The 27,221-nt window shown below is 45.4% G+C and overlaps 1 protein-coding gene across 2 annotated transcripts in view; it reads left to right on the top strand.

The window, feature by feature from the left end:
• The window catches only part of LOC124712551 (1-acyl-sn-glycerol-3-phosphate acyltransferase gamma-like), an 82,583-nt gene that overhangs the window by 36,013 nt on the left and 19,349 nt on the right, over positions 1-27,221 (top strand). For both annotated transcript variants that reach the window (XM_047242861.1, XM_047242863.1), the window contains exon 5: positions 14,892-15,082. In XM_047242861.1, the coding sequence (XP_047098817.1) occupies positions 14,892-15,082 (191 nt within the window). The remainder of the gene's footprint in view (positions 1-14,891; positions 15,083-27,221) is intronic.

The raw sequence follows: 27,221 nt of genomic DNA, 5'->3' as shown, positions 1-27,221 counted from the left end.
TTGTTGTAGTCCATTGAGTGACCAAGCTCCAGACAGTGCTTCGCTATGGCAGATTTGGTTGCCTGTCCGAGTCTGGTGTGCCTGTGGTGTTATTTGCACCTGACGTCCACTGTCCTGGTTGTCTGGCCAATGTATGAATTTCCACACTGGCACGGGATGTTGTAAATGCCTGGTTTACGTAGCCCCAAGTCATCCTTCACATTCCATAGCATTGTCCCAATGTTGGAGGGTGGACAGAAGATACTCTTTATGTAATAGTTTGAAAGAATTCTTCTGATCTTTGCAGAAATAGGTCCAGCATATGGCAGGTATGCCACCTTCTTTGCCTCCTCTTCTGTACCCTGTGGTTGGCTGGTAGCACGAAGTGCCCTTTGGATATCTGTGGAGGAGTATCCAATTCTGCTGAACACCAGCTGTAGACGTTGTATCTCTGTGGCCAGACTTTCCGTAGCTAATGTAACTAATGTTTTCAAGACTCCATTCTTCTGTGCCGGGTGGTGGCAGCTACTGGCTTGAAGGTATAAGTCAGTGTGGGTGGGCTTAAGATACACACTGTGCCCCAGAGTGCCATCTGCCTTCCTCTTGACCAGGACATCCAAGAATGGGAGCTGCCCATCCTTCTCTCGCTCCATAGTAAATTTTATACTTGGGTGGCGTGAGTTTAGATGTTCCAAAAAGTCATCTAGCTTCTCCCTGCCATGGGGCCAAATGACAAACGTGTCATCGACATACCTGAGAAAGCACTTGGGTTGGTAAATGGCTGATGCAAGTGCTTCCTCTTCGTACCTTTTCATGAAAAGGTTGGCTACCACTGGTGATAAGGGGTTGCCCATCTCCTACTCCACCTGTCTCTGCCCGCCCCCGTGCTTGCGCTCTGCCCGCCCCCGTGCTTGCGCTCTGCCCGCCCCCGTGCTTGCGCTCTGCCCGCCCCCGTGCTTGCGCTCTGCCCGCCCCCGTGCTTGCGCTCTGCCCGCCCCCGTGCTTGCGCTCTGCCCGCCCCCGTGCTTGCGCTCTGCCCGCCCCCGTGCTTGCGCTCTGCCCGCCCCCGTGCTTGCGCTCTGCCCGCCCCCGTGCTTGCGCTCTGCCCGCCCCCGTGCTCGCGCTCTGCCCGCCCCCGTGCTCGCGCTCTGCCCGCCCCCGTGCTCGCGCTCTGCCCGCCCCCGTGCTCGCGCTCTGCCCGCCCCCGTGCTCGCGCTCTGCCCGCCCCCGTGCTCGCGCTCTGCCCGCCCCCGTGCTCGCGCTCTGCCCGCCCCCGTGCTCGCGCTCTGCCCGCCCCCGTGCTCGCGCTCTGCCCGCCCCCGTGCTCGCGCTCTGCCCGCCCCCGTGCTCGCGCTCTGCCCGCCCCCGCGCTCGCGCTCTGCCCGCCCCCGCGCTCGCGCTCTGCCCGCCCCCGCGCTCGCGCTCTGCCCGCCCCCGCGCTCGCGCTCTGCCCGCCCCCGCGCTCGCGCTCTGCCCGCCCCCCGCGCTCGCGCTCTGCCCACCCCCGCCCCCGCGCTCGCGCTCTGCCCGCCCCCCCCCCCTGCCCTTCTCCTGTTCATCTCCTTCTTCCCTTTTCTCTCTCCATGTTATTAACCTCCCCCCTCTTGCCCCCCCCCTCTCCAAATACGACGTTGCTGTTTCTTATTACCACAGTATTTTTTCCAAATATTATGTAATAGAGAAGTAATAGATGAAGTCTGTTCAAAATATTCGGGAATTTCATTTACAAATTTGTTTTTCTTTTTACTTTTCACTTGTTGTGCTTGATCTTCTTCAAAATACGTTCCTCCACCCACAGTTGATTCAGCCATCTGCAAATTTTGTTTTATATCATCTATTGTTCAGGGTTTTCCTCTTTGGAAAATGAAAAAAGTCTGTAGGGGCCATATCTGGAGAGTATGGAGGGTGAGGGTGAACAGTGATCTTGTTTCTTGTGTAGTATCACGCACCAGCATGCATGAATGTACAGACCCGTAACTGTGATACAAGAGCCATGCATTATCGTGCCACATTTCAGGCCGTTTCCTTTTTACATTTTCTTGCAGACTTCTCACCACATCCTGATAATACCATCGATTAACAGTTTGTCGTGGCAGGAATGCGTGATGAACTAATCTTTCATAGTCAGCAAAAACTGTCAAAGTGGTTCTGATGTTTGACCTGGCCTGAAGAGCTTTTTTTGGTCTTGGAGCAACTTTCCCGATGCATTGGGAACGTTGAACAGTGGTCTCCACATCATAACCATAGACTCATGTCTCATCAGCAGTTGTGATTCTCTTAAGGAAAGCATTGTTCTCATTTGTGCAGTTCAAAAGCTCTTCATGGATTGGGAATTGAAGGTCCTTCTGGTCTTGCGTTATGAGCTGCGGCACGAAGTTGGCGGCAACACAATGCATTCCAAGAGCACTGTGTCAAGATCTCATGACATGATCCAACAGATATGCTACATTCTTCTACAATCTCTCAGACCCCCCAGGGGATCCACAACTCTTTTGTGGATACGTGCGTAGCGAGCATGGGACCCCGAGCTAATGTGGCTTTCCTTCCTTTCCGGGCTGCATACCTTCCCTTTCCGCATCCTTCCCCATCCCCCATCTTCGCCCCCCCCCCCCCCCCTCCCTCCCTCACCTCTGGCTCTTTCCTTCCCTTTCACCCCTCTGGGAGTATGGTTTGTGCCTACGTCCGGAGACGGACGCTTGTAAATGTACCGCATTCTTCGCCTTCCTTGCTTGTATGTCTTCATCCTTCCTTTGTCCTTCTCTTTTCCTTACCTCTTCTCTTTACCCTTTTCTCCGCTGTGGCGTTTGAGACCTCTCTTCTTTCCTTTCCCTTTCTTTCTTCCTCCCTGTGCGTGTCTGAAGGCCGACCCACGCACTTCCATGCGTAGCCGGTGGCGGGGTAACGCGTAATTCCCCGCCCCGGGTAGACAGGTAGGACACGTACGTACCCCCTGGTAATGGCCAGGCCCAGGAAGGGATCCGTTTGTCGGGAGGTGTGACCTGAGGTGTGAACAATCACCTAAGGCGGGAGTGCCCTCAGAGAGGGCCCCCACAAGGGAGGAGCGCACCATCGGAGACGCCGGTAATCATGGGGGATTCTTCCGCAATGGTTTCCTCACCTTCCACTATGTCTGCTCACAAACGTAAGTTCACTGAGTCTCAGCCACAGTCAGTTCTTCCATCGTTGCCACAGTTCCTTGTTGTTTCTCGGTCTGACGAAGGTCACGACTTCTCCACGGTCAACCCTTTCATTATTCAGAAAGGTGTCGATGCAATTGCAGGTCCTGTAAAGTCTTGTTCCAGATTACAGAATGGCACCCTGTTGTTAGAAACAGTCAGTGCCCTCCAGGCACAAAAATTGCTGCGTACCTCACTACTACACACCTTCCCTGTCCGGGTGGAACCGCACCGTACTTTAAATTCCTCGCGCGGAGTCGTTTATACACGCTCCCTCGATGGATTGTCTGACGAAGAAATTCAGCACTACCTGTCTGACCAGGGCGTAACGGCTGTTCATAGGGTTATGAAAAGGGTTGACACGAACATCATTCCAACCCGCACTGTCTTCTTGACATTTGACAAAGTTAACTCCCATCGAAAGTCAAAGCAGGCTATGAGATAATTTCCGTTCGCCCTTACGTCCCAAACCCTACGCGTTGCTATCGGTGTCAGCGGTTCAATCACACCAGCCAGTCCTGTTCCAATCCGGCCAAATGTGTTACGTGTGGCAAGGATGACCATGAGGGTGCTTGTCCACCTCCATCCCCTCGCTGCATCAACTTATGCGTGACCACGCTGCTTCCTCTCGAGATTGTCCCGTTTTTAAGGACGAAAAGCTCATCCAGGAAATTAGAGTAAAGGAAAAGGTGTCGACCTTTGCTGCTCGAAAATTATTCGCCAGTCGACAGCCCACCGTGCCTCAGAAAGGAAAATACAGCACTGTCCTTGCTTCTCCTCGGCCAACAAAGGAGGCGGCCTCGCAGACTTGCGACCTCACCTTTAGTGCCACGGTCGTCAGATCGGCCAGCGCAAAGATCGCCCGTTCAACCTCACCACTTTCGCCTGCCCACTCTACGGCTCACCCTTCGTCGAGTTCTGCTAAATCTCGAGCCCAAAAGTCAGACACCAAGACTTCGAAAAAAGAGCATACTCGTGAAGAGTTTTTACGTACGGCAACTTCCCAACCATCGGTTCCTCCTTCCTCTAAACATCATACTTCCAAGAAGGCTACAAAGAAACCCAGTTCCTCTCCTTCTCCACCAAGGCGTGTCCCATCTACAGCACCACCTGGCGGAAATCGCCCTCGGCCGTCTTCTGTGTCGCCGAGGCGCACTGCTGGCGGCCACTCAACCGGCCGATCGCTGGTGGCAGGAGCTGCTCCTGACCAACCTTTGGATCAGAATCTTCTGCCTTCGGCTGAATGCCATTCCATGCTGTCGGTCGCAAGCTCAGAGCAGTCCTTGAGCTGACAGCGACCTTGGTCACATTCCTCCATTTTCTGTTCACCCTATGTCCATTATCCACTGGAATATCCACGGTATTCGAGCCAATCGGGATGAATTGTCGATCCTCTTACGATCTTACTCACCGGTCATCTTCTGTCTTCAGGAAACAAAGCTGCGTCCCCATGACCGCTTTGTTCTCCCTCATTTTCAGTCCGTCCGATATGATCTCCTCTCTGTTGAAGGCACTCCAGCACATCTCATGATTCTTCTCCATGATACTCTGCATTATCACCCAATCCATTTAAACACTTCCTTCCAAGCTGTCGCCGTCCGTCTTTCCCTTTCCGGATACACGTTCTCTCTTTGTACTGTATACATTCCATCGTCCACACCAATGGCACGAGCTGATCTCCTTCATCTTCTTGGTCAGCTTCCACCCCCATATTTGCTGGTTGGGGACTTCAATGCCCACCACCCGCTTTGGGGATCTCCACATTCTTGTCCACGTGGCTCGCTATTGCTGGACGTCTTCCACCAAGCAGATCTAGTTTGCCTCAACACTGGGGTCCCTACATTTTTGTCTGGCTCCACGACAAATTATCTCATTTGGACATTGCGGTCGGTACTGTTCCGCTAGCTCGGCGCTTCGAATGGTTCGCCCTTGATGATACACACTCGAGTGACCACTTTCCATGTGTCCTTAGACTGCAGCCTCAACTGCCCTACATGCGCCCGCGACGCTGGAAGTTTGCCCAAGCCGATTGGACACTTTTTTCGTCTCTAGCGACATTCGATGACCGTCACTTTCCCAGCGTCGACGATGAGGTCACACATATTACCGACGTTATTCTTACAGCTGCGGAACATTCAATACCACGCACCTCCGAATTGCCCCGGCGCCCCCCAGTTCCTTGGTGGAATGAGGCATGCCGTAATGCAATACGTGAGCGGCGACATGCTCTCCGCGTTTTCCGCCACCATCCTACTTTGGCCAACTGTATCCGGTATAAGCAGTTCCGAGCGCGATGCCGTCGTGTCATCCGCAATAGCAAGAAGGCAAGCTGGAAATTCTCTATTAGCTCATTTAACACCTTCACTCCCTCCTCGGAAGTTTGGAGTCGGCTTCGACGGTTCTCAGGCGCGCCTAGTTTCTCCCCGTCTCTGGGCTCACTGTCGCGCGTGATACGTTAGTGGACCCCGTCGCAATTTCTAACTCCTTGGGTAAACACTTTGCTGAGATTTCGAGCTCTTCAAATTACCCGCCAGTGTTTCTCCCGAAGAAACGTGCAGCGGTAGTGCGACCTCTTGCTTTCTCCTCTCAAAATCGCGAAAGCTACAATACTGTTTTCTCCTTGCGGGAACTCCAACATGCACTCTCTTCTTCTCGCTCCTCCGCCCCAGGACCGGATGGTATCCACGTCCAAATGTTGCTGCATTTATCAACCCATAGTCTGCGTTACCTCCTTCGCCTTTATAATCGAATTTGGACCGACAGTACCTTTCCCAGACGATGGCAGGAAGCTATCGTCGTTCCTGTTCCGAAACCTGGAAAGGACAAACATCTCCCCTCTAGCTATCGCCCCATTTCTCTCACGAGTAGTGTCTGTAAGGTTTTGGAGCGTATGGTGAATTACCGTTTAGCGTGGTGGCTGGAATCCCGCAGTCTTTTAACACCTGCCCAATGCGGATTCCGAAAGCATCGTTCTGCAGTTGACCATCTTGTTGCTCTCTCCACTTATATCATGAACAATTTTCTCCGGAAACGCCAAACAGTAGCAATATTTTTTGATCTGGAGAGAGCATACGATATCTGTTGGAGGACAGGCATCCTCCGCACACTGTTCTCTTGGGGCTTTTGAGGTCGGCTGCCCCTTTTTCTTCGCGAATTTATGGCAGAGCGCACATTTAGAGTGCGGGTGAACACTACTTTCTCCCGTACTTTCTCCCAAGAAAACGGGGTACCCCAGGGCTCAGTGCTGAGTGTTGTACTGTTTGCCATTGCCATCAATCCAATTATGGATTGTCTCCTTCCTGATGTCTCGGGCTCCCTCTTTGTGAACGATTTTGCGATCTACTACAGCTCTCAACGCACCAGCCTTCTTGAACGACGTCTTCAAGGATGTCTCGATCGCCTCCACTCTTGGAGCATTGAAACCGGCTTCCGTTTTTCTCCCAGTAAGACCGTTTGTGTTAATTTTTGGCGGCGTAAGGAGTTTCTTCCGCCCTCCTTACATCTAGGTCCTGTCAACCTTCCGTTTTCAGACGTTGCTAAATTCTTAGGTCTTATGTTTGACAGAAAACTGTGCTGGTCCTCCCACGTTTCCTATCTTTCGGCTCGCTGTCTGCGATCCCTCAACACCGTCCGTGCCCTGAATGGTACCTCCTGGGGAGTGGACCGAGTGGTCCTTCTCCGCCTCTATCGCGCCTTAGTGCGCTCGAAATTGGATTATGGAAGCATAGTCTACTCCTCTGCTCGGCCGTCTATTCTTCGGCGTCTCGACTCTATCCACCACCGTGGATTACGTTTAGTGTCTGGAGCTTTTTACACCAGCCCTGTGGAAAGCCTTTATGCTGAGACTGCTGAACCTCCGCTGTCCATTCGGCGAGCAGTCCTTCTGAGTCGTTATGCTAGCCATCTGTCTTCCATGCCTGCTAATCCAGCCCATGACATTTTTTTCGACGCCTCCTTTTGCTGTAGGGTATGCAGGCCGCCCCTCCTCCCTACTACCACTGGGAGTCCGCTTCCGTCAACTGCTCCATTCTCTTTCCTTCCGCTTTCCTAAAACCTTCTTGACAACTTGGGGTACAGCACCGCCTTGGCTCCGTCCCCGGATCTGCCTGCTCCGTGACCTTTGTCGATTTCCCAAGGATGGTACCCCTTCACTTGTTTATCATCGGGCATTTGCTGCTCTATGTGCACAAATGACGGACGCCACATTTATTTACACCGACGGCTCGAAAACATTGTTAGGTGTAGGAGTGCCTATATTGTTGGCGACACCCCAAATCACTTTCGGCTTTCCGACCAGTGTTCGGTTTATACTGCGGAGCTTTACGCTGTTCTCCAGGCTGTCCACTACATCCGCCGCCATCAGCGGATACAGTACGTTATCTGCTCAGATTCTCTCAGCTCTCTCCTCAGTCTCCAAGCTCTTTATCCTGTGCACCCTCTGGTCCACCGGATTCAGGACTGTCTGCGCTTGCTCCACCTGGGGGGCGTCTCGGTGGCGTTCCTCTGGCTCCTGGGACACGTTGGTATCTGTGGAAATGAGGCGGCCGATATTGCAGCCAAGGCTGCAGTCTCTCTTCCTCGGCCAGCTATTCAATCGATTCCCTTCACCGATCTACGGAGCGTTCTATGTCGACGTGTTGTTCATTTATGGCACACGCATTGGTCGACACTTACCCATAATAAATTGCGGGACGTGAAAGCTCTTCCTTGTGCTTGGACCTCTTCCTCCCGAACGCGTCGTCGGGAGGAGGTAATTTTAACTAGACTCCGGATAGGGCACTGTCTTTTTAGCCATCGACATCTTTTAAGCGGCGATCCTCCCCCACTCTTTCCCCACTGCTCTCAGCTGTGGACGGTAAGACACCTTTTAATTGAGTGCCCCTATTTTAATCCTTTACGCTCCAGTCTACAGCTATCGCCTGATATATCGTCGATTTTAGCAGATGACACGCGCTCAGCCGACCGCGTTCTCAAGTTTATTAGTGCCAGTGAAATGACGTCAGTCATTTGAAGCTATTTTTGGGGACAACCAACCCCTTTCTGTAGTGGATTTTTAAGCCTTCCTTCTGCTTTTAGTTTCTCCAATTTTATGACTTTCGTTCCCATTGCTGCTGGTTTTCAATTTCGGCTTTTTACTGTTTCCTAAGTCACAGACTTGGCGCTAATGACCATAGAAGTTTTGCGCCCTAAACAAACAAAAAAAAAAAAACGTCTCAAACAGTCAGTTTTCAATTGTCACACACAATTTTCTCGACATCCCTGACATGAGCATTGTCAGTAGATGTCAAAGGGTGTTCTGAATTAGGGTCCACTTTAACTTCCGTCCAGCCTTTTTTTTAAACCATATGAACCATTTTTAACACTGAGTATGAGTTAAGCACTCATCACCGTAGGCTTCGTACATCATTTGGTATAGTTCTGTAAAGTGTTTCTTGAGTTTCACGCAAAATTTAATGCAGACATGTTGCTCCTCTAATTCAGCCATCTCGAAATTTGCAAAGTGTGTGGCACAATGTACTATTCATTACAGCACTGAATAATAACTAACAGACATACAATGCTGAAACTTCTGGCAGTTACACATCAAACACAGGAATGTACCAAATTTGGTTTAAATCGATCCAGAGGTTAGGAGGAGCTTTTTTACCCTTTGTATTACACGTCACATATATTTCACTTGTATTTAACATATTTCACGCATATATATTTTCATACTTCACCTGTGTCTAGCAAATTACTTTTCACGCAGCTCAGTGTTTATGACCTCATATCTCCTCAACTATCTGTCATACAACGGTATAATTTTGGAGGTACATTCAGTAAACTTTTTTCTTTCGCTACTTCATGGGATGTCAACGAGAAAAAGTCTGGCAATGGTTTGAAATTGTGTTTAAAGTTGTTTGCAAGTCATTAAGTGTTCCGATTCTCAAATACTGGTTGAATACAGTCTGGCTGTTTGCATCTCGTGAGCCATGCTTCTTTTTCCCACCCACCCATTTGAGAGGTAGGTGGTTTTTATCTCCACAGTGGTCCTTTCCAGACAGAAAGTGACATGTGTGCAAAGTTTGGTTGAAATCGGTCCAATGTTGTTGAAGATGTGGGATATACATGCATACATACACTTTTATAATGTAGGATTTGTTAAGGTAATACAATGAAAACGAATAGGTCAAAGTATACAACATACAGTATATATATACAGCGTTCATAGGACATGTAGTACGTGAGAGGGTAAAACAAATGATCGTCACATGATCTTGATTAAGGAACCATCGTGGCATTTGCCTCAGTGACCCAGGAAACCCATGAGATACCCGAATCAGGGTGGTTTGACAGAGCAACTATATACTCCCAAATGTGAGGTCAGTGTCTTAACAGGTGCACCGCCTCATTTGGAGAGTCCCTATTTTATAACATTCCTTGATCACACACTATTTGTTTCAGGTAACTAGTAATATAAAACATAGTTTCATTCTTCAATGCTGCACACAATGACACCCACGGGTGACTCCTGGACTTAGAGCCTGTTTCTGTCTCTCTTGCACCAACTCTAGACTCCATTCCCACCATATTCAACTACGCTTCTCAGTCCACCTGAAAAACTGAGTCAACAGACTTTGTCACACATTTTACAACTTGACACATCCCTTCCTTGTGAAAGCAGTGTACCCTGATCACATATTGATATGCGACAAGGCGGTGTTGTACTCGAAGTAATCTACTTTTTTTAATCATAAGATTTTATACCCTCATGTAAAATGCTGATTTGAGTTTTTTGTTTGTTTTTCGTGGGTAAAAGTACAGTAGAGTCCCGTTAATCCAAACGAATTGGGACCAGACCTTGTTCGCATTACCGATTTGTTCAGATTAGCCGAACTTACGGTGACGAGTTTCTAGAATTAAGTATACCAAGCAGATAAGTATGTACATCATGGGAACAAGTGTGGGAACAATGGCTCACTCTCACTCCCTGCCCTTGTTGTTGTACATTGTTGAGACCTTTGTAGTGTCTGAGGTCAGTGCACTGCCAGTTGGCTCACAAAGTGCTTGGTTATGTTAGGCTGTTTACCTGAACAAGTTAATAAATTGTGATGAGTCTTTTAGTACGAGTACGGGTTGGTTGGACAAGATTCAAAATAGCGTCATGGACTCAGTCAGCCAACAATTACTGGAGATGAGTTTTCTTCTGACCATGGTACAGTGAAGGAAAGTTGGGTGAGTTTGAAAAAATAATGAGGGAGGGAAAGTATTCTCCCCAACAAATTTATAACTCTAATGAGACCAGCCTTAATTTTAGGGCATTGCCAACTAAAAGCCTGACATCAAAACCAGAAGACCATGCTTCTAGTTTTAAAATGTGCAAAGATCGTGTGACTTTATTAGTGTGCAGCAATGCTGCTGATAATCACAAGCTGCCTTTAAGCTGATCGGCAAATCTGCTTAGGCCCAGATGTTTTAAAAACTGCAACATGGAGTCCATGCCCATATATTATTGCAACCAGAAAAAAGCATGGATGGATGGTAAGCTGTTCAGAGAATGGTTTCACGGCAAGTTTGTTCCCTCTGTTTGAAGGTTTTCTAAGGAAAATCATTCGTCTTCGCGTGCAATTCTTTTGATTGATAACACGCCATTATGGGATGCAGAAATTGTGGTGAAGTTTTTGCCGCCGAATGTTACACCAGTTCTACAGCAAATGAACCAGGGCATACTGCAAACATTAAAACTGATTGTTCAGTTTAACTGAATGTTCGGATTACTGGGGTTCAGATTAGCGGGACTCTGAACATTCGGATTAGCGGGACTCTGCTGTAATTCCAAACTGGCTCTTTTGCTACTCTGAAACACACCACAGATTGGTAGATGTACTTACTTTGTGCAGGAAAGATACCAAAGTTTTTAATTAGCTCCTTACAGGGAGTCTGAGTAATAGTTACAGTTATTATTGTTATGACTATTTTCTGCAGTTCAAAAACTGTGTCCATGTTTTGTGTCTTCAGTCCCCAGAAAGGAATCCCTTACGTAAGAATTTAGTGCATGTAGATGTAAAATGTGACCACAAGACACTGACTGTTAAAGTGATATTAAGACCCCTAAGCACATAACATACTGAAGACATTCTTTTTGCCAGTATCATTCTGTGCCTATTCCATGTTAACTAACAATAAGTGTCCATTCCTTAAAATTATAGGTATTTATTACACAGTCCACAGATTTATCATCTATGCTTAATGCAATAGAGTTGTTTACTCTATTTATGCTGAAGCTAAGCAATCATTGCATTATCATTGCCAATCTCTTAAGTTCAATCATGTGTCTTTACCCAGGAAGATTAGAAATAGGGAAGACTTGAGTCTCACTGAGCATTTAGTTCATATTGTAAAAGGACACTGACAAAAGTGCCACTGAACACCCGGAAATTTTCTATTCTATCCACACACTTAAAGCAAGTTCTTAGTGGTGTTGGTTCTCTTAGTTATCAGTTATATTGATTGCATTTCAAATTGCTTCTCTTTTTGGTCACATGATCTTATATAGCTTTTTTGTGGTGGGGTTCAACACATTATGTATGTTACTGAACACTGCGTGCGTACGCCCCCCCCCCCCCCCCCCCCCACACACACACACAATTCAGATTAAAAAAAAAAAAAAAAAAAAACACACTACCTGGTAAAATAATAAAAACAGAACAATTGGAATTGCATTTCTGATAGTCTGTGCTTCTGTGGGACTTAATAGTTACTGATTGTCTGTGCGTGTGAGAGACTTGGGTTTCTCACTATACAGAATATATGCTGCTTGAAGCTGCACTTCGTGGAAAAAAGTTGCAGAATATTGAGGGCATGTCCACTGGTCAGTGCATGGCTTGCTATTTTGGTATTCCAATAAATGATGGTTGCTTGTTGCAGCCAGTGCACATTGGTTGGAAAACACCAGCATTGCCTGAGGCAACTGTTGGGGAAACTAGTCATAGATTACACAGTTTGAAATAATGAATAGATAGGTTACAATACAACATATCACTTGGCATTTCAATAGTGCCCAAGAACCATCGGTGAAGACTGCAGTGTTGCATTTACAATAAAATTGCTGTAACCATTCAGGAAATATTTCCTGTTAGTTTTCATTATGCATCACAAAACAGTCACCAGCTGTCTTTACTGCAGATACAAACCTGAACTGTCTCTATATCCCATTCTTACTTTTTCTTTTCTTTCTTATATTTAAAAAAAGAAAAATATTTTAATTGCTGGCAGATGCCAACAAATTCAGTGCTCTTCCACACCAGAATGTCACAGTCCAGAGCTTCTATACCCACAGAAAAGCAGCCAATATTACTTTGGTGTGCCATCCCGGTAGATGTAATGTTTGCTAACCATGGAAGACATGTCATCCTTAAGTGCCCTGGAAATATGGATGAAAAAATAAGAAAATTCATACTTTACAGAATTCAGATTGACTTTCTCACTTATTTTGTTGACTCCGCATCGACTATCTCTTGATGGCAAGATATAACACGAGATGTGCACCACGTACATTGATGGGATCCCAGATCATTGCAAGCACTGTACCATTCAGAATCACTACCTTTCTATGGAGCACAGAAATAATTGTCCTTCACATGTACCTCTGCTTACTGTGCAATACAGGGCACTGGAACAACTATCATTCAGTCTTCAAGGCATAGTAAAAAGTGGGTGGCTCTGTGATGTTGGTATTTGCTTGTTGCAACATGCAAGTGTATAAACTAGGCAAGATATGTATTCTGATTGCCAAAAGGCTTCCAATCAGGTAGGTGGTGGATGTATTCTTATATGGGATGTATTTACTTGTTTTGAAATAGGGCTTCTGATAAATTTGGCAATTTCTCTCATTAGCAAAAGAAACAAGAATCTACTGTCAGATCATGTGCATCTGTTACAATACCGTGACGATTAGGTGCTCCGCCGGTCGTTGTGGCTGAGCGGTTCCAAGCGCTTCAGTCTGGAACCGCGCGACCGCTACGGTTGCAGGTTCCAATCCTGCCTCGGGTATGGGTGTGTGTGATGTCCTTTGGTTAGTTAGATTTAAGTAGTTCTAAGTTCTAGGGGACTGATGACCTCTGATGTTAAGTCCCATAGTGCTCAGAGCCAAGCCATTAGCTGCTCCTTTAACATAACAATGCAACATCCCATTTTCCCAGACTGAGTCAAAACAATTGGAGAAACTCTCAACAGCTATAAGGAAGCTTGTGTGGAGCCTCAGATTATTTAGTGTCAGTCGTACTGAACACATCCAGGATACCACTCGGCAAAATATGCAAGGTAGGACTCGACTCCACTCAGTCTTATCCAGCAAGATGTGCAAGCCTATAGTCGTGTCAGCGTAAGAAGATCCCTAACAGGTAGCAGTATTGTTGCATGTTTTCCGATGCACAGCGATAATGGTTGTAGGTGAAAACACTAGCTGTGACACCAGAGACATTACTATAAGAAATGTTTAAAGAATTGCGTTACATGAGTGGTTGGTGTAGGTGTGTGAAGCTGTTGTGGCCAACCCACTGCAACTGTAACGGATGTTGTTACATTGATTCGAGTATAGGACCCAAGTCCGACCAGTCTCCACAATTTGTGGGTGCCAGTTGAGGTCATGGATCAAATACCTTTCGAATGCTTTCAGCGTTTCATGGAGTTAGTACCACAGTGTGTTGACTCTGGTATTGGAGTGACGGGGAGTACTATATGGTATTAAGCATATATATCTCATAATTCTGTTGGTCTTGAGTATAATACAGTTTACATCTTTACTTGATTCTTCAGCTTTTCTAGGTGCGTATCGTATCTTAGAGTTCTCTGGGGAATAGCTACAGTGTTATAGCGGGCAAACACAATATTCTGTTAACAGCCTGAATTTTCTTCATCAGAAACACTGATGGACTTATTCCTGAAGACTGTGTGGTCATCCAAGGCTCATTCCATAAGCCATTGTATTGGATCAGGCACTCTTTCATTGCATGGTACATGGCTCTCTGCAATTTTTTCCAGTATCTCCAGTACCTCTTAGCCTTTGTAACCTCACCCTGTCGATAAACATGTCTGAGAAATATCACCATTCTCTACTATATATTCTTCATGTATCTTCTATAGGTAGATACTGCATCTTTTCCTGCATTGCCTTTGTCTACTGGAAAGATTACATTATCATCATCAATCCTCAGTTTTGCATGACCACTGCCTCTTGTTTTAAGATGTTCTGTTTCATTGCTTTGGCATATTTGAAAGCACATCATGTTTCCCCTCTAACATCCTAAACTGCTTCAGAAGGAAGTTTAGCAAAAACCTTTTCCACAGGGCTGATGAGATAACATCTAAGTTTGTGAGTAGTATAACATATCCTATCTTGAATTGATGCCATACTCACTCTCAGACTGATACACTAATGTGTTTGTTGTGATGCTTGATGTTTATGAAATTCGGCACACCACCTCGAATGGGAAGTGAGAGTACTGAGCACAGCTTGTCACATTTCTTCATGGTACTGTATATCTCAATTTTTTACAGGCAGCAATTGTGCTTTGTGAACTTTACATGGTTTATATCGTGCGTGGAAATTTCTTGAATGTACAGCTGGATTGTTTTAGCAGGTGTGCAGTTGTATTGCAATAGAAGATGTTCTGTTGTAGATTCTTATCCCGGCGGCATTGTGTTTGGCTCATTCAGAATTAAGATTTTGAGCATGTTTATTATTTGTTTTTTTAGCTATTGCTGACTGCTGAAGGAACACGTTTTACACCAGAAAAGCATGTAAATAGCCTCAAATTTGCAAGGGAAAAAGGCTTGCCTGAATTAAAGCATCATTTGACACCACGCACCAAGGGTTTTACAGCAAGTGTACCCTACTTAAAGGGAAAAGTTGGAGCAATATATGATGTACAATTTGCTTTCAAAAAGTAAGTGCTTCATAATTTATGGACACCCTCTATAATTAAAATGTACTGTAAATATTAAATGACCAGTGTATATTAACAAGAACAATATAGCCAACATGTCCTTCAGTGTAGTTTTTATGATTCAGAAATACACAATAAGTAATTAAGTTTAAGTTCATTACTCATTAAATTTTGTAGCATTTAGCTCCTCATACTTTGAGTAATTCAAGGGAAGAATCTGTTCTTTGGGTTTCTTAACATGATGGTTTTTAATAATGTATTGCAATATTTCTCTTGCTAAGTAAAAAGTAGTAGTATCAATTTGTTAGTGCCAATTGTTACACAGTCACCCATTTTCTTGGGAACTTTCATATTTTTAAGAAACTGATTTCATACATAAAATGTCACTGTCCTATTTTTTCTGTGATATCATCTCTCAATAGAATAATGGAGAAAGAATGTAAAGCTGTAGATGTGTATATTTGGGAAGAGGTGGAGGAGGTTACTGAAGTAGTAAACAATCAACTATTGTTGAAAATGTGCTATAGGCAAAAAATGTTGCCATACTAGGAAATGATGGCGTGTCTTCTGTACATCGGTGAGCTGCAAAAATAAGAAGTAATGTTGTTCTTGAGTAAAGACAATTGATCAAGTTCGTGCTGGCATGTCAGCAGCATTAGGTAGTTGCAGACTTCACCATCACTGTCATTATAGTAACAATGAAGTTTATTCAGTAAGTGCTCACATAAATTGTTTAATATCTATATCAGTTTTGGCTTGGTTAGTCGTTATCAATAGCCCATAAATATTTCGTGGCCAGTGGCTGTGTCAAAGCATGCGAGGGGTCAGAATTTCCATGAGACTTGTTCTAGAGTACTCCAGTAGAAGACTTGTAGAAATGTTGATTCGTAGCACACTTTGACAAAGCCATCAGCCAGGAAGTATTTATAGGCTATTAGTAATGACTAGTCGATGGAAACTGGTGTAATAATTAAGGAAAGTATGTGAACATTTGCTAAAGTAAACTTTGTAGTTAAAAGTAATGTGCTCGCTAATGCTATCTGCCAGTAAGACGGCAAATATGTGCATACCAGTCTTCTATTTTCACTGATACCTCTTTGACGTTGTTATGATAAAATGTGCCAATAACTATCTATCAGTGGAATTTTATATAGTTAACAGATATTATACATATCAGACATTACTAAAATATTGCAATGCGAATGTTTTCAACCACTTTCTGTGTAACAGTAATACTGCAAAGTTATCAGGATAGCAAAGTTTATTTGCACAGTAATATTCTGTTCATTATTTCGTGATGTGCTGAGAATCCTCCATCAGGAGAATGAAGGTAACAAGAATAATTTGCTTGAGAAGAGGAGTGGCGATCTGGAATCAGTATTGTCATACCAATCTCTACGCAGAATAGTGGTAACAAGAAAAGGATGAACATAATTTACAAATGTTAATCTAATAATGTATTGAATATTGAAGGTCTTTGATATTAATGCTAGCTAAAGTTCACTCAGGATATGAGTACTTCCCAAATTTTTTTCAATTATTCTTTAAGATTTTCTATTTTTATTTATTTAAGCAGCAATTTTTAATCAATTTCCATTATATATTATATTTTATGCACGACCCCCTTTTCCCTTATTCCGTCAGCAACTAGTCAATGGCGACGATTCAAAGGACAGTGCCAAGTGGAATACGAACAGACCATTCAATTGTTGAGATAAAAACTTTTTGAGGTAAAGGACCCATTTTATCGTTACAAGAAACTAATGAGGCCTTTGTTGCATGTGTTATGTTGTGGGTTGGCAGGAGAGCCAACACCGGGTTACTAGAGGAAGCCGAAAGGCACGCGTTTTAGCTCGCGCAGGCTGGCGTGAGGTCTGCAACAGGACAAGGAAATTAGAATTTAGGAAAACGGACGTAGCTGGTGGAATACTTAACTTTAATCCATAACTGGTGAACGTTGCTCTTGACTGTACATTAGTCACAATATCAATAGTAACTGAACATGGAGCCTTGCTAGGTCGTAGTAAATGATGTAGCTGAAGTCTCTGCTAACTATCGTCTCGGCAAATGAGAGCATATTTTGTCAGTGAACCATCGCTAGCAAAGTCGGTTGTACAACTGGGGCGAGTGCTAGGAAGTCTCTCTAGACCTGTCGTGCGGCGGCACTCGGTCTGCAATCACTGATAGTGGCGACACACGGGTCCGACGTATACTAACGGACTGCGGCCGATTTAAAGGCTACCACCTAGCAAGTGTGGTGTCTGGCGGTTGAAAGCGGCGTATGGTTGTGGCATAAGGCTTCCGCCCGCCGTGGGGAGGACCCCATGTTGACGTATGCAACGAGGTGGGGAGCCTAACAACAGGCGAGGCTGTGCCACCCGCACCCTGCCATTCGGACCGCGGGGAGCTAGGAAACGCCTGAAAACCTGCTCCAGGGTGCACGCCAGCATGCGGTGTATGCGCCCGCAGAGAGACAGGAGGGGCCGAAGGGTCGACCTCCATCGGGCCGGGGCACCCGATGGGCGAAGACGACATATGGTCTGGAGCGGGCAAGAGTTCCATGTCGGAGGACAACTGGTCACGGGAAGCGATCGGCGGTGCGTGACCCAGGGAGGTGCCCGGCGGTTGCAGCGACGTGTCCATTGCGGGCGTCGCCGGTGGGAGAACAGGCGGCGGTGGCGGCGCGTCGCCATGGGGCAAAATGGAAGGCAGCGTCGGTAACACCTGGGGCCGAGGCGAGCCAGTAGCTGGGTCCCCAGGGCGCTGACCGGATGGCACCGTCACTGAAAGCAGACGGGGCGCAGCAAATCCTGTGCGACGACAGAGGCGCAGCTGATTGAGATGCCATCGCACCTCACCAGAGGCCCCCAAAACCAGATACATAGAGCGGCCGAGGCAGCGAAGAATGCGCCCTGCAATCCAACGCCGTGACCCTTGATAGTGGCGGTAGACCGCACTGCAGTTCCTTCTCTAAATCCTCGCACAAACGAAAAAATGACTGACATCGAAATAAGTGTCCAAGGAATAGAAAAGCAACTGGAATCACTCAATAGAGGAAAGTCCACTGGACCTGACGGGATACCAATTCGATTCTACACAGAGTACGCGAAAGAACTTGCCCCCCTTCTAACGGCTATGTACCGCAAGTCTCTAGAGGAACGGAGGGTTCCAAATGATTGGAAAAGGTAGTCCCAGTCTTCAAGAAGGGTCGTCGAGCAGATGCGCAAATCTATAGACCTATATCTCTGACGTCGATCTGTTGTAGAATTTTAGAACATGTTTTTTGCTCGAGTATCATGTCGTTTTTGGAAACCCAGAATCTACTATGTAGGAATCAACATGGATTCCGGAAACAGCGATCGTGTGAGACCCAACTCGCTTTATTTGTTCATGAGACCCAGAAAATATTAGATACAGGTTCCCAGGTAGATGCTATTTTTCTTGACTTCCGGAAGGCGTTTGATACAGTTCCGCACTGTCGCCTGATAAACAAAGTAAGAGCCTACGGAATATCAGACCAGCTGTGTGGCTGGATTGAAGAGTTTTTAGCAAACAGAACACAGCATGTTGTTATCTATGGAGAGATGTCTACAGACGTTAAAGTAACCTCTGGCGTGCCACAGGGGAGTGTTATGGGACCATTGCTTTTCACGATATATATAAATGACCTAGTAGATAGTGTCGGAAGTTCCATGCGGCTTTTTGCGGATGATGCTGTAGTATACAGAGAAGTTGCAGCATTAGAAAATTGTAGCGAAATGCAGGAAGATCAGCAGCGGATAGGCACTTGGTGCAGGGAGTGGCAACTGTCCCTTAACATAGACAAATGTAATGTATTGCGAATACATAGAAAGAAGGATCCTTTATTGTATGATTATATGATAGCGGAACAAACACTGGTAGCAGTTACTTCTGTAAAATATCTGGGAGTATGCGTGTGGAGCGATTTGAAGTGGAATGATCATATAAAATTAATTGTTGGTAAGGCGGGTACCAGGTTGAGGTTCATTGGGAGAGTGCTTGGAAAATGTGGTCCATCAACAAAGGAGGTGGCTTACAAAACACTCGTTCGACCTATACTTGAGTATTGCTCATCAGTGTGGGATCCGTACCAGATCGGTTTGACGGAGGAGATAGAGAAGATCCAAAGAAGAGCGGCGCATTTCGTCACAGTGTTATTTGGTGACCGTGATAGCGTTACGGAGATGTTTAATAAACTCAAGTGGCAGACTCTGCAAGAGAGGCGCTCTGCATCGCGGTGTAGATTGCTTGCCAGGTTTCGAGAGGGTGCGTTTCTGGATGAGGTATCGAATATATTGCTTCCCCCTACTTATACCTCCCGAGGAGATCACGAATGTAAAATCAGAGAGATTAGAGCGCGCACGGAGTCTTTCAGACAGTCGTTCTTCCCGCGAACCATACGCGGTTGGAACAGGAAAGGGAGGTAATGACAGTGGCACGTAAAGTGCCCTCCGCCACACACCGTTGGGTGGCTTGCGGAGTATAAATGTAGATGTAGATGTAGATGTAGATGTAGATGTAGTGGACAACGTCGCCTGGGGCAAAAGCAGGTGTCTGCCGCTGCACAGGAACCTGATGCGGCGGACGGAGCAAAGACATCAAGGGTCAATGAGGGCGACCGTGAAGCAACTCAGCCGGCGAGCGACCATCTTGGGGCTGAGAGCGATACGAGGACAAAAAGAGCAATAACGCGTCCTCCCGAGAATGCGACGCTTTCAACTTCAACATCTGTGACTTGAAAGTCCTGACTAATCGTTCAGCGGCACCGTTTGACTGTGGCGACAACGGCGCGGACGTCAGATGTTGAATACCATTGGCCTTGCAGAAGGACTGAAATTCTGCGGACATGAATTGTGGGCCATTGTCGGAAACAATAGTCTGTGGAAGACCTTCAATGCAAAAGATAGCAGATAATGCTTGGATGGTGGCAGATCACGTCGTGAGAGACATCCGGACAACAAAAGGAAAATTACTGAATGAATCTACCACAACCAACCATCGAGCATTCCAGAATGGACCAGCAAAATCGAGGTGTAAGCATTGCCGAGGGGAAGTGGCTTTTGGCCATGCAAAGAATTTCCGCGGTGGTGCTGATTGTTGTTCAGCACACACCGTGCAAGAAGAGCACAGATTCGTAATCGCGGCATTGATTCCGAACCAAGTACAGTGCTGACGAGAAAGTTGTTTCGTTCGCACTATACCCCAATGTCCTTGGTGGAGAAGCTGTAAGACAGAGGACTGTAACGAACATGGGACCACGACCCTGGACTGATCATTATCTGAACGGAACAGCAAAATACCACGTCGTACAAAAAGTCTCTCCTGGTGAGCAAAATATCGGCGAACCAACGGATCCCTGATCCGTGACTTTGACAAGGGCCATTGTGTAGCAACAAAACGCAGAACGGTAGCAAGGACAGGGTCGGCAGCTGTGGCTGTAGCTACACGACGAAAATCAATCGGAAACGATTCGACCACGTCATCGGTTTCCGAATCAATGAACATGCAAGCAAGTTCGGAGGAATCGAATGCTCTATCCTCAGCAACAGGCAAACAGGACAACGCATTGGCGTTTCCGTGCTTAGCAGTGGACCGATACAAGATATCGTTGCGGTAATGCGCAAGGAAAATAGACCAGCGAATGAATTTCTGTGCTGTACATGGAGGTACAGGCTTGGTCGGATGAAAAAGCGATGTCAAAGGTTTGTGGTCTGTGATAATGGTAAAGTGATGACCATACAAGAAATCATGAAACTTTGTAACACCAAATACGAGAGCCAATGCTTCTTTCTCGATCTGTGAATAATTTCTTTGCGCAGATGAGAGCAATTTGGACGCAAAGGCAATAGGGCGATCGTGCGATCCATCTTTTTGCGCAAGCACAGCACCGATCCCGAAATCCGATGCATCCACCATCAACAAAAGGGGCTTCTGGGAATCGAATGGCATAAGGCAAGTATTAGAAAGCAACGCCGATTTCAACTGGCGAAAGGCGCGTTCGCATTCCGTCGTCCAGACGAACGGAACACTTTTACGGCGTAAGCGATGAAGCGGACCTGAAATAGAAGAGGCCTGTGGAACATAGCGATGATAATAGTTAATTTTTCCCAACGCACTCTGTAGCTGCTTCAAATTCTGCGGCGAAGGCAAGTCTTGTATGGCACGGAGGTGCTCGGGACTGGGATGTATGCCTTGGGCATTGAGTACATGTCCCAGGTAGGGTAAGTCATGAGAAAAAAACACACATTTGTCCTTCCGCAAGCGAAGACCATTTTGTCGCAAGACCTGAAATAATGGTCTGAGATTGGCTAAATGTTCTTCTTCCATCTTTCTGGAGATCACAATATCATCCAGATAGTTTGCTGCAGTAGGGACCAACGCACAACCAGTTTGCAGATATTGCTGAAACAATGCAGGGGCGGATGCACACCCGAATGGCAGTCGTTTGAATCGATACAAACCAAGATGCGTGTTTACCACCAAAACGCGCTGGGATTCTTCGTCCACCGGTATTTGCAAGTACGCATCTGCTAGGTCCAACTTCGAAAAATATTTACCCGGGCACAGTTTGTCAAAAAGATCTTCCGGGCGGGGTAAAGTAAAAGTTGCAGTCACTAGTTGTGGATTCACTGTTGCCTTGAAGTCCACACAAAGTCTCAATTTTCCCGAAGGTTTTGGCAAAATTACTAAGGGTGATGCCCAGAGAGAAGCCTGCACACGTTCAATTGCACCTTGTGATTCCAAATCATGTAATGTTTTTGCGACCTCATCACGCAATGCGTGGGGAACATTGCGCGCTCTGAAAAATTTCGGTTGCGCATTTACTTTCAGTTCCAAATGTGCTTTATAGCTATTAGCACAACTGAGGCCCGGTGCAAAAATGTCTGCAAATTTGTCACACAGACAAGAAACACTGTCGGAAGGCACAGTCTGGTTCACTGATAGGACCTGATTTACTATAGACAAGTTAAACAACTGAAATAAATCGAAACCAAACAAGTTCACTGCAGAAGAAGAACGAAGGACGTAAAATGACACAAGTTTTGTTTGTCCCTTGTATGTTGCAAGAAGGCTGCACTGTCCTAACACAGGGATCTTGTGACCTGAATAGGTAGTTAACTTAACAGTTGCAGCACGCAACGGAGGTGTGCCCAGCAATTTGTAAGTGTCTTGATTGATCAGTGAAACTGCAGCCCCGGTATTGAGCTGGAATGGTATCACTTTGCAGTTAATTTCCAGGTCCACAAAAAGTTTATTGCCCTGCTGACGACAAGAGCGACTGTCTCGTGCAGCGTGAACTGACACTGGTACAAAATCACTTGCGACTTGACGGGAGTTCCAGCGATGTCGACGCACACTATTTGTGGGACAAACACAGTCACTGTTAGAGAGAGTGGCACTGGGCGGAGTGGCATGAACTATATGAATTTCCATGGGCAAAGTGTCGCGAGCCGGAGTATCCTTGGTTCGATTCCGATTCCGGCGCTAAGCAAAGGGCCTGGAATGGTTTTGAGCTTCCGATCTGAGCTTTTTCTGGCAAACACTTTGAACATGTCCTTTTTTATTACAGTAAAAGCAAATAGCTTGGCGTGACGAGCAATTCTCATGCGAATGTCTAGTAGCACACCGCGGGCATGATTTTAGCACTGCATTTGCTTGCCGGCGCGGTACACGTGGCTGAGAGCCTGGCGGCAACGGTGCGGCCGGGCGCGAGGACTGTTTACTGTTCAGTGCAGCTCGCCCGGCGGGCCGGTCAACCTGACACACGGGTGGCGAAGTTTCAAATGATACTTGAGCAAAGTCAAGTGTGTCCTGCCGATCCAATATGTCCATCACTTGTTGAAGGGAGGGATTGACTAGTTTCAAAATCTGTTCCCTTATACGAACATCAGAAATGTTCTGTGCAATTGCATCACCGTACCATAGTATCTGAATAAGAGAGTCCACATTGACACTCAAAAGCACAATCCCTAGTAAGGCCTTGCAAGGTTGCAACCCACTCCCTATTAGTCTGACCTGCCGTACGTTTTGTACGAAAGAAGGTATACCGTTTGGCAACTACATTGACTGATTCTTTGAAATATGCATCTAATGCAGACAAAATTTCGTCGTAGGACAGAGTTGCTACGTCGCGTTGGGGAAATAATTTGACTATCACACGATATGTGTGAACCCCTACGGAGGACAACAAAAAAGGCTGCCGCTCGTTACCTTGAATTCTGTAGGCGGCGAGATGGAATCCAAATTGGCGTGACCACTCCGTCCAGCCTTCCAGTGCAGCATCAAAAGGAGGAAAAGTTGGTGCAACTGCGTGTTGTGGCTGCGTTAGCGGTTGAGCGGCGGCAGCTGCATCGTTTTGCATTGCACGTTGACCCTGGATGAGCTGTCCAAGGGCATCCAGTAAGGCCCGAGTCTGCTGATTCGGTAAGCAATAAAATTCGGACAGTACATATGGAGATGGTGGTGAAGCCATTACACAAGTAAATCAGGGCAGTGTAGTTACGAACGAGGTATTGTCTTGTCACCAATGTTGTGGGTTGGCAGGAGAGCCAACACCGGGTTACTAGAGGAAGCCGAAAGGCACGCGTTTTAGCTCACACAGGCTGGCGTGAGGTCTGGAACAGGACAAGGAAATTAGAATTTAGAAAAACAGACGTAGCTGGTGGAATACTTAACTTTAATCCATAACTGGTGAACATCGCTCTTGACTGTACATTATTCACTATATCAATAGTAACTGAACATGGAGCCTTGCTAGGTCGTAGCAAATGACGTAGCTGAAGGCTATGCTAACTATCGTCTCGGCAAATGAGAGCGTATTTTGTCAGTGAACCATCGCTAGCAAAGTCGGTTGTACAACTGGGGCGAGTGCTAGGAAGTCTCTAGACCTGCCGTGTGGCGACGATCGGTCTGCAATCACTGATAGTGGCGACACACGGGTCCGACGTATATTAACGGACCGCGGCCGATTTAAAGGCTACCACCTAGCAAGTGTGGTGTCTGGCGGCAACACCACATGTTACATGTCCGTAAGACTGGAACTATTAACAACCTGAAGGACCAAATTAAAATTAAATACTGCCTACAAACGAGGCACACCAGGAATGCTGATTTCAGCGGTAAAGGTAGGATGCTGCTTCACTGTATGTAAGACTGCACATGGCACCGTCTTTCTCACAGTAAATAATCTCTTTTTCTTCCAATTAATATCCTTTACGGAAAGAGCATTTCTATACTAAGCTTTGTTTGAAGGCAACATTTAAGTGCAAAATAACTCATTCAAATTCTGTAAGACTATATCAGAGAATAATCAGGTTCATTAATGGTGAATACACATATAAATCAGCTTTAATTGAAAAGTACAGAACCAAACAAAATTTCGTGTTTAAAATTTATTCTTTCTTTTCATAATTTTGTCAAACATTGTTCACAATGAAGTCAAAGGAAATGGCCATTGTTGAAAACTCATTACAAAATGCAATATGCCAAGATGGCGGAAATCTGAGCTTGGCAACAGTCAAAAGTAACACGCCAACTCGTGATCTGGCTGATGGCTACCAAAACAACCAGGCTGGTGTCCCACTATTAAAAATTGGTGACAGTGGTGATATAACTAATCATGATGACACTTTTATGATGCCCAATGACACACTTTCTCAGTTCTCACTGGGATACATTTTTCCAAATAGTGAAACTGAAGCAAGCGACAGTGAAACTTCCTCTGACTATGTCACAAACACAAGAGCAGAAAACAGTTTGAAAAAGCAATGTAAATACTAGTGATACCCACAATTTGACACAAGTCATGCAACTAATAATACAACAGTTTACACAGCAGTTCACACGACCTCAGGAAAATACAGGACAACAGTTTGCACAGCAAAATCAGGCACTTAAGGATTTTAAGAATAGCATTAGTCAACAGTTCAGTGAGGTAAGCAAAACTATACACACTGATATATCTGAATTATCCAGTAAGTTCAAGGAGCCTGGTTAATTACTAAAACAAGAAATAATTGCAGATATGTCCTGCATAATATATACATTAATGTAAAAGGTAACATCTGTAGATTGTAAACAGGAACAACTTGCAGGTGAGTTGCAAAACCTTTGTGAAGCATATTCTCATATTCAATTCAGGAGACGCAATCCCAAGTGGATGCGTTGGTAAAAAAGTCACAAACACAGTCAGCGAGCTGCAAGACATGCGCAAAAACCTACCTACAGGAATAAAAGTTGAGTCTAGGAGAAGGACAGTTAAGTTTAGAGTCAGAATTAGTCAAAAACCGATCGATAAGTTATGTGCAGTTGTAAAGGAAATAACTGAAAAAGCTGAAGAGGGGATGCTGGATAAGGGCAGCTCCCTTGCTGAGAAGGTAGTGTCAGAATGCAGAATTTATGTACATACTGTAGAAGAAGCTCTAAAAGAAAAAGAATGTCAACTTCTAGCTAAAATAGACTCTGGTTTAAAGGAAGCTGAGGAAAGGTTACGGGCAGTGTTGCCAAAACTACTGACATTCCAAAACAACTTATGACCATAAACAAATCTATGTTTTTAGAGAAGTTAGATACCCTCACTGGCTACCCACAATATGGGGTTAGCCCGTTGAAGGAAAATAGTGAAGGTTGCACAATGCAACAACACTTGCCAGCAGTTGCACCTGTCTAGCAAGCGCAGTTGCCATGTGCTATCCCATAAGCGAACATAAACATGCCTGTCACTGACAGCACAGCGTGTTTTTCAGTATTACTTGTAGATGATTGATTACTTAGGCATAGACAGTTTCCAATAGTTACTTCTGAAGGGAAAAGAACACACCCTGTGGTCTTTATCAGATCATTTCGAAATGTTTTACCTTGTACCTGGATTGCAGCCCAGAAGATTAGGTTTGTTGTTGGATACACACTGGGTGATATTCTGCAATGGGCTACGGACATGGCGGGATGTTGCCACTATTATGAACAGTTTGAGAGAGCATTTGTGGATAAGTATTCCTGGCAATGGGTTCTACACAACGCTGATGACTACTTTGAAGGATAGTAACAGGTGCAAACATGTAACTCTTTTTGTATCGTTGTGAATAAATAGTTGTCACTATTAAAGTTCCAACCCTTATATATTGCGGGACATGTCAGTAATTATATCTTGTTTTAGTGCTTTAGCGGGCTCTGTGAACTTAATGGATAATTCAGTGAGTATAGTTCACCTCACCTCACCTCACTGAACTGTTGACTAATGCTATTCTTAAAATCCTTAAGTGCCTGATTTTGCAGTGCAGGGCTTGTGAACTGCTGTGTAAACTGTTGTATTATTAGTTGCATGACTTGTGTCAAATTGTGGGTATCACTAGTATTTACATTGCTTTTTCAAACTGTTTTCTGCTCTTGTGTTTGTGACATAGTCAGCGGAAGTTTCACTGTTGCTTGCTTCAGTTTCACTATTTGGAAAAATGTATCCCAGTGAGAACTGAGAAAGTGTGTCTTTGGGCATCATAAAAGTATCATCATGATTAGTTATATCACCACTGTCACCAATTTTTAATAGTGGGACACCAGCCTGGTTGTTTTGGTAGCCATCGGCCAGATCACAAGTTGGCGCGTTACTTTTGACTGTTGCCAAGCTCAGATTTCCGCCATATTGGCATATTGCATTTTGCAATGAGTTTTCAACAATGGCCATTTCCTTTGACTCCATTGTGAACAATGTTTGACAAAATTGTGAAAAGAAAGAATAAATTTTAAACACGAAATTTTGTTTGTATTGGTACTTTTCAATTAAAGCTGATTTATATGTGTATTAATCATTAATGAACCTGATTATTCTCTGATATAGTCTTACAGAATTTGAATGAGTTACTTTGCACTTAAATGTTGCCTTTACACAAAGCTTAGTATAGAAATGCTCTTTCCGTAAAGGATATTAATTGGAAGAAAAAGAGATTATTTACTGTGAGAGAGATGACACCAAGCGCAACCATATATACAGCATAGCGGGTTCCTACCTTTACCACTGAAATCAGCATTCCTGGTGTGTGTCGTTTGTAGGCAGTATTTAATTTTAATTTGCGCCTTCAAGTTGTTAATAGTTCCAATCTTACGGATATGTAACACATGCAAC

This window comes from Schistocerca piceifrons, chromosome 8, assembly GCF_021461385.2.
Source record: "Schistocerca piceifrons isolate TAMUIC-IGC-003096 chromosome 8, iqSchPice1.1, whole genome shotgun sequence".
NCBI classification, from domain to species: domain Eukaryota; kingdom Metazoa; phylum Arthropoda; class Insecta; order Orthoptera; family Acrididae; genus Schistocerca; species Schistocerca piceifrons.
This window is presented reverse-complemented; position numbering and strand designations above follow the sequence as displayed.